At 38.7% G+C, this 13,351-nt stretch overlaps 1 protein-coding gene across 1 annotated transcript in view; it reads right to left on the reverse strand.

Annotated features, from left to right (window-relative positions):
- Positions 1-8,733: 8,733 nt before the first annotated feature.
- Positions 8,734-13,351, reverse strand: part of prdm1b (PR domain containing 1b, with ZNF domain) — a 4,852-nt gene continuing 234 nt past the window's right edge. Inside the window, exons 2-5 of the mRNA XM_005754939.1 lie at positions 13,016-13,256; positions 10,366-11,285; positions 10,115-10,243; positions 8,734-9,621 (exon numbers count right to left, since the gene is read on the reverse strand). Coding sequence (XP_005754996.1) covers positions 9,055-9,621; positions 10,115-10,243; positions 10,366-11,285; positions 13,016-13,256 — 1,857 coding nt within the window. The 3' untranslated portion in view covers positions 8,734-9,054. The remainder of the gene's footprint in view (positions 9,622-10,114; positions 10,244-10,365; positions 11,286-13,015; positions 13,257-13,351) is intronic.

The raw sequence follows: 13,351 nt of genomic DNA on the forward strand, positions 1-13,351 counted from the left end.
TTTTACAACAATCACTGGCTATCAGTGAGCTAAACTGAAAGGGAATGCTGTCAGGAAAAAGGGCTGTGTGTTTGTTCACTCAAGGCATAGCCACCGGCATGAAAAAGCACGCAAATAAACACAACCATCCCTTTTAACATTATCGTCCTTGGAATCTTTCTCTTGAATTAAGACAGAAAGCTATTTAAAGCTCAGGGGTCATAGCATTTGTTCGTGAGATAAAACATCACGAAGCGATTTGGTGCTTGTCCAATACAGGCCCTCCTCTCCAGGTAAGAGGCCAAGGGGCAAGAGGCTTGGTTACTTTTAAAAACAGTCATCAATTACTCACCTATTGCTCTGCTGCTGTGTATAATGTTAAACAGACATGTGACCAATTGCTACAAACTTAACTTTTATGTTTTTGTTTAGGTTTTTTAAATTGCTTACATTTTATTATGTAATCTTTTGCCAAATTATTAATATTTGAATTTAAGCAAACGTCCTTTCTCTCACACACAAATTGGCCACATCTATATACCCACAGTATGAGTATACTGTGACTATACTGTGAGTATACTGACATGAAGAAAAACAGATTTGAAATGTTATGGATAGCTTCAAGCATTTCAGATTGAATAAGTCACAGTTATATGATTAATAAGGGCAGGTCATGTGTTTTAATTTACATCCTCTTTTAATCACCTTCTATTAACTGCCTAAAGTGTTAAATTCAAAGTGGTCAATCACTTACTGTAACAACTTCTGATGTCACCTTGCTTTTTTTTTTCAATCTGACAGGATAAATTTCCCAAATTACTAACTCAAAGTTAACTTGTTACAAAGTTATCAAACCCCAATCCTGTGACTAATGGACAATCTAACACAGCGGTCCCCAACCTTTTTTGCGCCACGGACCGGTTTATGCCCGACAATATTTTCACGGACCGGCCTTTAAGGTGTCGCGGATAAATACAACAAAATAAAACTAATACCGGTACCGAAAAAAAGAAGATTTATTCATAACACACGTGAAAAGACCCAGGAAAACAGAATTAACGATCAACACGATCAACACGATAACAAAATAACGCTGAAAACCGATAAAAACCCTGAATGCCATACATGTCACACCTGAGCCTCAACTCTCATGGCCTGGTACCAAACGACTCACGGACCGGTACCAGTCCAAGGCCCGGGGGTTGGGGACCGCTGATCTAACATACAGTATGCACAAGCCACAGTGAAACTAATTCTGTGAGTAGCAATTTAAGGTTATATGTCATAACCCTTCAGCATCATCTGAAGGGTTATGACATTTCTGGTTATGACTGGATGTGTAAAGCGCTTTGGGGTCCCTAGGGGGGACTAGTAAAAGCGCTATACAAATACAGGCCATTTACCATTTACCATTTCAAGACATAAAACTACAGCCAAGTTGAGCGCTACACCCTCTGGCTGATCTGCCCCTGTGCCAAATTTTGTATGTGTTCAATCTATGTTTTCACCTGCAGCCAAGTACTCTTTGCCTAACCTGTTGCACAGCAATGGCATGCTGTCAACTGTCATTCAAAGATATTCTTTTTTAAGATCAAAGGTGTTGACCAATGTATTGAACGATAAATGTTTCATTGAGTTGTTAAACAAATAAATATAGCAGGTAGAAATAACTCCTCTGCAGTTAATTAAATCTTGCCGATAGGGATAATCATTTTGTTCCTAAAGAATGTTAATTGAGACCAAGGTTTAAGTTGCAACTGAAAACATTAAGCAGAGTTTAGTGACTTTCCTGCTTCAGACAAAGAACTCCCGATTTATTTTTGTTCTGTATCTGTATTTGCTGAACTGCTCTCTTTGCCGCATATACACTGAGTCACTACCACAGTCACTGTTTCTGAGAAAAGAACTGGATATAATGTGACAGGTGCTTCCACTGCTTATATAACTTCCCATTAATGTCTGGTAATCGTGACAGCCAATTGTTGTTTGTACTAAAATATATGCGACTTTAACTTTCAGTTTGATCGGATTGCTGAAATTTTTTCTTTACAACATAACACATGTTGGAAGTCAGGCGTCCTTTTCAGGGGTTTGTGGGATTTCAACAGTAGACGCTGTCCTAAACGAGGTGTTGATGAAGTTGAAGGTTAAACCACTAAAGACTGGGTGTTAGTTATTCAAATGGTTCAATAGGAGAGGTGTAGCAATAGTTTTCTGCTCTGTGGTAAGTCCGTTCTCTGTGATGCTGCAGGCGAAATTTGTTCTGTGAAAATAATGGACGCAAAGGAAATGACTCCATTTGGACATGTAATTGAACTATCAAGCAGTGATACCTTTAAAGGCACATCGTGACCGTGTCTAAGGTCTCACTTTCCCCAAGAAAGTGAGAATGTGCAATTTCAACGAATCTGAAACGGGATAGTAACTTCCCTGGAAACTTTCCTGGAATCTTTGCTACCTTGACATGCATAATGAAGAATGAAACTTGCTTATGTAGAACACACTAGTAAGGGGAGGTATCTGATTGCAAGGTCCAAGAAAGAAATTCTCATCATTTTCTTTTTCACTAACTGCATGATTGCCTCTTAAAGGGACAACTTGAAAGACTTGAAAGACTTACCTTTGTGACGCTCAAAGGTTTTTTGTTTTCTTTTATTTTAGTGTATTTCTTTCATTTTTGCTTGCACAATTTCTGGGTGGGATTCTTTGGAACTGCATGAAGGTTGGAGCTGCATTGGTTTGCTGTTCGAAATTTGAAATACAGGGTGTTAGGATTTTAAGAGATTAGAAAATGTAGAGACATCAAGTAGATGAATGACACAAAAGACACTTTCATAAAAACGCGTCATGTCAGCCAGGAAGTAGTGGAGCGATGACAGATTACCGCCATTGTTTCTAAAGCAGTCTGTTATTTTTAGACTGATATGGTAATACTTTTTACTGACTTGTTGACAATCCTGTCATCTGTTGATGAATAAATGTATTTCTCAGGTGAGGTATATACAAAATACTACAGTTGGAGGTTAAGATATTAGGTTAAGATATCTCTTGTAATATCTTTTATGGCCAGACTGATTTGCATATATTTGCACACAGAAAGCAATAATGGTCTGATGGACTCGTGGTTTAAAGGGAAGAAGGGCTTTAATGGTCACGCAGTTGATTAGCCTTGGCTATATGTAAATTTTAGCTTTGTGTTCACTTTGCTAAAATTCACCACTCACATTTTAAAGCCTTACTTCCTTGAAAGATCTGTTATCAATTGCCTGTAAGTGATAACTGAAATGCTAAGCTAATGTTAGCTTCTAATATATTGCCCAGATATTGGAAGCAAATATTAGCTCAGGATATAGAGAGGGTTGTCTGCCAGTCAGAAGGCTGGTGGCCCAATCTGTCCAGTCTGCATGTCAAAGTATCCTTGGGCAAGATACTGAACCCAAAGGTGCCCATGATGCTTCCATCGGGGTGTGAGTAAGAAGGTAATTGTTAAACAAGATACTAATGCAAAGAAAAGAAAAATTTTTTTTGTATGAATGCATATGTCAAAAGTACTTTGAGTCCTCAGTTAGGTAGCAGAAAAGCTCTAAATAAGTACCAGTTCATTTACCAATTACCTATTGAGTGCTGGCAGCAAAGTTAAATATGGGCAAACCGCAAGACCTGTGGCTCAGTGTCTTTTGGACACAGTTTGGCCATCATGCACAGCACCAAACACAGCATATGAGCATAAACACATTATACCGATACTGTGGGGGAGGGGTGATGATTTGGGCTTGTTTTGCAGCCACAGGATACAGGTACCTTACAGTCATCGAGTGAAGTATGAACTCATCTGTATATCAGCGTTTTCCAATGTCAAATGCAAAGCCATGTTTCTAGCTAAAGCTTAGCATGCATTAGGACCATCAGCCCAGCAAGTCTCCAACAGAATGGCTAAAAAAGAAAAGAATCAAGGTGTTGCAATGACCCGGTCAAAGTCCAGACCTCAACCTGATCTAAATGCTGTGGTGGAATTTTGACTGCCATGCATAAAAAATGGCAGTAAACCTCACTGAACTGAAACAATCCTGAGAAGAAGAGTTGGCCACGATTCCTCCGCAATGATTTGAGAGATTGATGAAGTCATAGTGAAAACAATTAGTTCAAGTTATTGCTGCCAAAGGTGATTAGTATACTTTTTCACACTGCCGTTGGCTTAGTTTTTATTGAATAAGTAATATCGTGTTTTTAAATGTTATGTGTTGTTGCTCATCTGAGGTCATCTAATTTTAAGATTTGTCATAGACCAGATCATTTTTTATTTTATTTTACTGTGCTGTGATATGCTAAACTTTAGTTTTGATGAAGGGTGTTATTACTCATTCACGTAACTATACAAAGGCCTAGGCTTGACATCAACATTCAACAGTCTCTTTAAAATAGTTTCACATTAGGGTAAAGTAGCTAGAAGTACCGACAGTAAAATGATTTCATATGAAGCTGTAATGCTATGAGAATTGATTTTACATACATATATACAGATAGTCTGTATATGTTTTAAAAAAATGTGTATAACAGCTGTAATGAGAGAGAGAGACCCAACTATTTCTATGTGATAAGGACCTAGTCTACATGTTATTTTTTTCCCTTCTTTTCATAAAAAACATTACAATGGGGCTTTTTTTTTTTTCCAAATTCTGAGAGCACCTTCTGCATCTATTGCTCACTTGCACAGTAACATGAATATGTAGCTGGCAGCTTGCCAGAACAGTAGGGTTTCCTGTCACCATGGTGGTTTGCTCACATTAAAGGTCTGAGAGTGTTTTTATTCTGGTCAGCGGTGTGTAGGTGTTTTCTGTGGGGTTCTCCCCCACAGCAGAGATGACAACCAGAAAACACTACAGAATGAGAAGTCACTGCACAGCAAAAAGAAAAAGAAAGCGGTTAAGAGAGACAGATCAAGAAATACCTAATACAATTACTGTAATGAGCAAACCATATTTACAGTAACTTTAAAGTTTAGTTTGATTGAAACTGTCTCATTGCCATGGAGAGACAGCGATCAAGTAAGAGAATTATATTGGGGTTTGGTGTTCTTTTAAGTACAGTACTGGGGTAAAAACATTTGCCAATTCTGGGCATTCACGACAGTTAAATATCAATTTCAGTAGTAAAAACAGCAGTGGTCTTGGATGTCAGACGCTTCCCAAAGTAGGTTCTAAACACTGGGTTTTAATTTGGAACTCTATTTTAGTACAACTTAATGCGTAATAAATCTAGATCATGCTTTTTTTGCAAAGTCGGGCAATAACAAGTCAAGGCCTGCAGTGTTTCTTAGTAGTTTTTTTAAAATTTGGGCTTGTAAAAATACATTAAATAACCAGAACATCAGGATAATGAGTCACATCCATTTTGGAAAGATTTCACATGATTCTGTGAGTCAGTCGAACCAACCTGCAAATGAAAAGAAATGGACTTACCTAAACCTAATCATACCAAAACACAAAAATTGCAATAAAAACGACTTGCTTTATCCGAACAAAGCTGTGAAAGCAAGCACAAATATACGTACCTTACATTTATAAGTGATGCTTCTGTGATTCACAGTGTTACTCACCTCTTCCCATTAAACACTGTGAGCTCTTGACAGTAACACAGCAACAAAGAACTCCATAATAGGAGAATGTGTTGTGAGACTCTGTAATTTTGTAATATTGTAACATTGTGATCTAAGCACACTTTTTTCACTGGTGACTGAGTGACTTAATTTCCTTTACTTTCTTGGAAAGAGTGTACTGCTGTCAAATGAATGGCAGTAAGCAGGATGTTGCATTGTGTTGCCATCTATGACAAACAAACTTGGTAACATCATCATGACTTCTAGTTGCTGGTGCATATCAAAAAAGGTTGTGTCAGGATTTTCACTTGGCTATTTGGCCGATATTTTTGGCTATAATTCTATTGCTATTTTAACAGGAAAAAAGTTGCTAATAGTCACATAATAAAAATAGTAAGATTAAAAAAGAAGGAAAGGATTTAAAAGGCCCAGTCTTTTTGTTTGAGTTCAGCATGCCTGGGTTGTCTGTCTGGTATCTAGACTCACATTGGCAGTTAGGATAAGGGGTCACACAAAGCTGATTACTAGCTCCCTAAGTTAACTCTGGTTTTTACATTAAACCGCATCTAACCAATTATGGATGAGTGTCCTGGATGATTTTAAAAAGAAAGGTAAAACTATATTAGAGGTTAAGCACATAATAAAGAATGAAAGTGACACAGGTGCTGCAGACAAAGTAACAGTGTGAGATTTGTTTAGTGTTAAAAGCCCATATGACTGTCTGTGTGCTTCAAACATTTTGTCTACTAAGACTGGAAAACTGTTACTATATATTTATTGACTTATCAGTATCACTTAAAGATAATCTCATTATTATAACTATTTTATTAAATTAATGTTTGAAAGACATTTTTAGTTTTTATTCTTTCATTTGGAGCCCAGCTGTGCTTGATTATCCGAGAGACAGTGAAGAGTAAACATAAAAACAGAATTCCAGTGTAAGCTTACTCTATGTGAAAATTGAATACAAATAGGTGTTTTGTTTTAGGATTATATATTTATTTACATAGAACATTTTAATTGTAAAATTGTTTGCAACCAATTTGCACAAGGATCTATATTTAATAAATAATTTATATTTAATATAGATGCTCATGAGGGAAATACAAAGACTAGATCTTTTGCCTTTGACTTAATTTTTTCTAATTCTCTATTTTTAACATGGTTTGATTTATGCTATTTGTATATCTACAGCACTTTGTGAATCCTAGTTTTATCTTTTTTTTCTTTTTTTTATAAATAAAGGTGGGGTATGGCAATAAAAATCTTTACCCTATACTAGCTGTGCACAGAGGTCTCAGGGATCATTCAGTAAGGGCGATACTGTTTTCAAGAGAACAGATTGGTCAGTAGGGCATGATTTTATACCTGTTCATCTTTATTTATTGCTCTTTTTTTTAAACATTAATGCTCATTCAAAGCCTGGATAAAGGGGCCAGTTGCATCAGGAAAGTCACCTGATAGAAAACCTGTGCTAAATCAGATTACTAGCGAGTGAATATGGGTGTACACAATTTAGGAATTTAAACATTAAAATACATTCCCACAAAAAACTTTTTAGACTTCTGGGACTGTGCAAAGTGAATTTTCAGTAAGACACAGTGAATGGAAGTCACTTTTGAGTAAAAATAAACCTGTAAAACAGGTCAAATGTCTCCAAACAGATAACACTGTTCCAAAACTAGACAATGATCTCAGTTTTTTAAATTATTTTGATTAAATGGATTCAATTCTTATCAGATTAACTTGAAGAGAGAAGAATGCATTTGTATTTCTAGATCACTGGCCAAGAGCGTTGAGGCACAGCGTGCTAAGAAAACAGTGCAAATACACAAACGCAAGCAAATTTGCCCTGCAGCTACATGACTCAGGCGTTAAAAGCTAAATAAATACCTGTCTGAAATTCGGCAGCACTCCTGTTTATAGTTGTCTCATCATTATCTGAAGTTATGTTTTGACCAGTTTCATGTGACCTTTTTGGTGTTTGTCAAATCTGGCAATTGCATTGTGTGTATTGATGCGTTATCACAGAAAGCCCAATCGATCACTGGATTTCAAAAGCAGTCACACACAAATTTGCTATCCTGGCATGAATGCACTTGAAAACACGAGATGTATAGAAACAATAGCTTTAATGTGCTACATCATGTAAATATAAAAGTATCATCAAAATAGTCTCTCACATATAAATTCTTAACATATCATAACTTGTTTGCAAAAACAAACTACATAAACAAACATACTGTACAGTTAAAGCACTAAAAACAAAGAAAAGTATATTACTCAATAGTAAAAGTTTTAAAGAATGGTTCCTAGTTACCTTTAGGCAAAAGCATACAGATATTGCTGCTTTATTATTACAGTGCCACAATACAAAAGTATTAAAAAGCTGGAAAATTGTGCCCCTTTGTTTGCACATAGTTTTTTTTTTTGTTTGTTTTTTTTGTATTGCTGAATGAGGTACCGGTGTTTCAGTTAAGATTTGGATGAAGCTCTTTTTCTTTTTCTTTTTCTTTTTTTTTTTTGCAGTAACATCTGGAGTGAAACTTTTGTGTAAGAGACATGTAAAACGTTTGAATCCAACAAAAAGCTGTAAGAAAGATGAAACCTCTTTGTTTCCAGAGGAACCTGTTTAAATAACTGTTTACACTGAATCTTGTCTTTTGTTTCTTTTGGCTACATTATGGTTTGATCAGGACGGTGTGTCTTTGATATCCAAGTTGGCAAGTAATCATCGAAAAGGTGAATAATGCTTTGACTGAATCTCTTTAGAATGGAAAAATGAGTTAAATAACCATGTGAAAATATTGCTACATATTCATGTTTTTTGATTGTAATTTTGGCAAATGCTTATTCCCAGCAGTTTCAGGACACATCAAGTTTCCCTTTATCATAAATAAATAAGACAATCGCAGATAATATTAGGAGCTGGTTTGTGCTATCACTGCGTCCTGCCTTTGATTGACAAAGTAAAATAACGCACACAGTACAATATAACAAGTGAAGGCTCATCCATAGGTTCGTGCCACGTTGTTGTTCCTGAGTCCATTTGCGGTCTTACCAAGAGCTCAAAATCTCTTTGGAAACGTCAACACACAGACGCAAACACACAAAAATAATACTACTAGAAAAAAACAAACTAAGAGACAACTAAATAAATAACGCTGATGGCATTTAAAAAAAGGAATAAGTTAAAGCACAAAAAAACAATCGTCTACCTGAGTAAAAGGGTTTTTAAATACTTCACAGCTTAACAACACCTCCCATGTTTATCTTTTTTAACTGAGGTTTGGGAGAAAGTACAATCACTGAATACTATCACCCAGTCTTTGGAATGCTCTTCTTTTGGTGTTGTGCTCATTGGATTGGGTAAGTTAATATTCCTTGTTATGCCTCGTATGGCACAATAGGAGATTTCATTTGGTGACACTCATATTCTTGGTAGATTATATGCTGTATGTTCAACTTTATATTCCTTTTCACTGTCCTTCTGTTTTCACAGATGGCCGTTTGTGGAGATGAACAACGCTTGCCCTCTCCTGGTAGGCGAGAGGGGGATTGTGGTGTGGTGCCGATTGGGTCATGGGTGTCAGTGGTGCATTAATAGCTGCAGTCAGAGCTTTTAGCAGCACGGTGGCTTCCTTCTGGTCTTCTTTTCCTTCACCTTCTAAGGTACGAGCCAGCCAGTGCTCGACGGCTTCCCCAACCTGAGACGCTGATGCTGCTTCTGTGAGCGCGTCTGCCTCTTGGCTGGCATCAAACCGCTCCACCATCTCTTTCATGTGCACATTGGCAGGCATGCTGGAGTTAGCTGGGCAGGTGCTGCGCTGGTGGATGCAGAGAGAGAAATGGTGGAAAAAGGCCTGGGCGCAGAGCTGGCAGCGGTAGGGACGGTCGCGGCTGCTGTGGAGACGGCGGTGCAGCTTGAGGTGGATGTACTGCGTGAACTTGGTGTTGCACAGCTTGCACTGGTAAGGCTTTTCCCCAGAGTGTAGTCGTAGATGCGTCTTCAAGTTGCTGGTGCTGCTGAAGCGCTTGTGGCACACCTGAAACACATGGTGTGAAAGGTCAGCACTTCTGTGAGTAACGTACACATGACTGATTCTAAAGTGAACCACCTAGTTGTGTTTAGGTTCAACTTTGATAAATGATGTCATATTATGGTATCGGGATTGATCATGTTATTCCAGTTCTCTGGGTAAAACTAGCTCCATCCAACAAACTTCACACCCACAGTGTCACATAAGCAAACAAAAGCATAAAGATGCTGTCGCATGACAAACTGGGTTGTGGCTCGGTGAAAATCAAATAGACACTGCATTACCAGAAAGGTATGTGAGTCAGAAAGCGGTTACCTGTTTTGTGTACACACTGAGTTTCTCTGTGTCTCTCATACTCTCGGTTTTACATCAACATTTCTTAAGTGAAGACTCGGGTTTAAACAATAAACAGTAACATTTTCTGAGTAAAGAGCTTGCATATGAAGCACGTAAAAAGGAAGATAAAAAAAACACACAAAGGTTAGGATTATCAACATACCTGACATTCATGTGGTTTCTCTCCCGTGTGGACCAGGTGATGTTTCTGTAGGTGGGCAAGCTGAGTGAAACTCTTTTTACATAGGTTACACTGGAATGGTCTCTCGCCACTGTGCACTCGGAGGTGAACCTAGAGACAAATGATAGAAATTATACAAAGAGAAGTCATGAGTATTGAGGAACAACAGTAATAAGTGTAAAGTTTAGCTTAAAAAAAATAGGAAGTTATTGAAATGAAGTTAATGTTGTTACCTTGAGGTTTGACAGCTGTCCGAAGGTCTTTGAGCAGATATTACATTCATACTTGATCTTTCCATTCTGCTTCTTCAGTGGATAGGGCAGGGATTTGTGACCAGGCCCATTGCGTGGTGCAGTGCTGCTTTTGGTTGTAGCCAGGCTTAGGTTCATAGCCTCCTCACAGCCAGAGGGGGACTGCTCAGGGGACTGATAGTGGCTGTTGGGCTTGGCGGGAGGGGAGAGCTCTGGAGTGGCTGGGGCTCCTCTCGGTGGGGAAATATTTGGTGTTAGCTCTTTCAGACCTCCTTGTGGAGATGGGGTGTAGGAGAGAGACACTGGAAGAAGATTAGGTGCGCCGATAGGGGGATACGGGAGTCCGTCAGCGCCGAGGTAGCCGCTGTATTGGAGCGAGCCTCTCGATGACAGCATCCCATGAAAGGGAGGAGAGTATGGGGGGAGCAGGAGGCGAGGATAATGTGGGTTGTAGGGAGGAAGGAATTGATAAGAAGGCTGGAGAGGTCTGGACTGTAATGGGGGGTAAGATGACACCAGGCCTTCTCTGTGCCCATAGAGCCCGTGGAGGTGAAGAGGAAGATTCCTGTGTGGAGCTGGGAATGTAGAGTAGTGATCTGGCAAGTAAGGATGATTTAGACCCAGACTGGGCTCTCTGTGCTCCAGCTGAGGGGAAGGAATGATGCCCCTTCCTTCTGGATCCTTATCGTCCTGCTCATCTTTTTTGCTGAAGTCAATAATCTGGTCATCAGGTGTGTCAGGTGGAGTGTCTCTCTCCAACATCTCCACATCAATCTTTTCTTCTGCGTCACTGTCCTTCCCTTCTTTTACCCCTTCCTTTGCTGTTTCTTTAAGCCACGTCTGCTGAGGTAAGTGCTGTTTCACATACTCATGCTCTTGGTCTTCATTGTTACTCGTGTATTCTGTCACAGAAAAATAAATACAAGCATTTAGCTTTTTAACAGTGTGTGATGAAATCACCACATCAAACAGAGGGCAAAAAAGTAGGCAGTCAGTTTAATATAATGCTCATTGTGTAAGTCAAACATGTTTTACAGGCATTATGGGACATCCACCCACAGAAGGTGCTTCTTCATATGGTAAATGATAGTAGTTTCGGTTTTGACATGATGTGTAAATCATAGATGACAGGTTTCTGTTCGGCAATCACTGAAGTTCTTTTGGTGTGGGAGAAAGAGTTGGTGGTAAAGTGAGGGGGAGTCTGTATGTGTCATGTATGGGCAGCAAGACTGTGAGTTTCGTTTGTAAAACCTTTTCTGGGTATACAGCAGCTGTCTTACCGTACAGACCACACAAAAAAAGAAAGAATCGTCTCTTCCTTTTTTCCTTTGCTTTCTTTGTTTTGAGATGGCATTTCCACGCATGTTATTTGTCCAAATTAGCCCTTCTCAGCTATTGCAAGATTTCACTATGTGAGTTATACTTAAAGTATGAGTGACTCATACGGCTCCTTTGCATAACTTTATTATCAACAATTTGCCAAAGTGTTTATAGTGTTTTACATCAATAAAACGCAAATTAGAAGGCATCAGCTTATAGAGACAAAAGCTTTATAGATCAGCTTGTATTGTACTTTAAAAACAAGCTGATTAAAATGGCCTTGAGAAATTTTTAGCATTCTGTGCATTTCATTAATGCCAGAAAGCATAGGCAACCAGTTCCAGAAAACTAGCTGTCAAACTTGATTGCATACGTTTAATCAAGTCCCGGAATATCTAGCACGCAACACTTAACAGTCCTGGCCTGTGACTAAAAGGAAGGTAAATGCTTTCAAGATACCTAAGATGATAAAATAAGGCAATAATACCTTGCCTTGCCTTAGCATTAGTCACCAAGAAGAACAGCGACAAGGTTTGTGTATCCAGTTGGAATGAATCACCAGACTTACCCTCGTCTCTTATGGTGATGAGGGAAAGACCTGATGTTCTACTAATAGTTGAAAACCGGTGACTCACTAAGGTACTTTGACCAGCCATTATACACCTGAGATTACTTTTGCTTTCCTGCAATCCTACAATGAATAACAAACATCTCACAAAAGGCGGAGATGTGCTTCGTCTGCGTGTGGCTCATACATTCCCCATGATCTTTTTAAAACTCAGCCCACTATTGTATAAGTCAAACAGAAAGAAAAAGAATCAAATCAGCTAACTTGTTTGTTGGTAAAAGAGATAACATCAGGCCTTTTTTAAAAGGAATGGAATAACGTGTCTTCATTCACTTTGAAGTGAAAGAATTTCACTGATAAGAGTTATCGCACAGTCTTCGTGACACTTGTTTACTCATTGCACTGATCTAAATCTGTCACTTTATTGGATATTGTGCCTAAATATACCAAAGTCATTTTCAAGTCATTGTCCTGCGTCGCCGCTACAGCTGGTAATCAACTTCCTTTCACTTCTTTATATGAAACATAGGCCCGCTAAAAAGTTTTTAAAGTAAAGGCCAAATCAAAACACAAATCAGCCACTATACTATACTTTCAACAACGTACATCTCAGGAAGTAATAAGGGACAGTGCGGTTTGCTTCCGGTGGTTCAGCATATTAGTTAAGCTTGTCCACTGTAAGTTCTACAAAGGAAAACTATCAGTGTCCTGTGTAGAAAGATTTTACACTCCTGCTGCACTCACTCTGTTTGATATCGTCTTGCTGGCCGCAGAGCCTCTGGGCGAACTCCTGACTGTACCAGACCAGCAATTCCTGTTTGGGCTCCACAGGGCGGATGGTGTAGAAGTAAATGTCCCGTCCATTCTGGCATGCCACCAGGTTCTGTTCGGCAAGAGAGCGGGCAGGGTTGACGTAGCGCATCCAATTGCTCCTGTGGACATCGTAGCCATCAATGAAGTGTTGGAGCTGTCCACCGCTATAAATCTGTACAAGATGAAGAAGAAGACGAGGTAAAATCACATGTTCACATATGCGATAAGTCTGATTGAGATATAGATATATATATATATTATATATAT

Source organism: Pundamilia nyererei, unplaced genomic scaffold (genome assembly GCF_000239375.1).
Source record: "Pundamilia nyererei isolate P.nyererei 1_Seehausen unplaced genomic scaffold, PunNye1.0 scaffold00765, whole genome shotgun sequence".
In the NCBI taxonomy this organism is placed as follows: Eukaryota; Metazoa; Chordata; class Actinopteri; order Cichliformes; family Cichlidae; genus Pundamilia; species Pundamilia nyererei.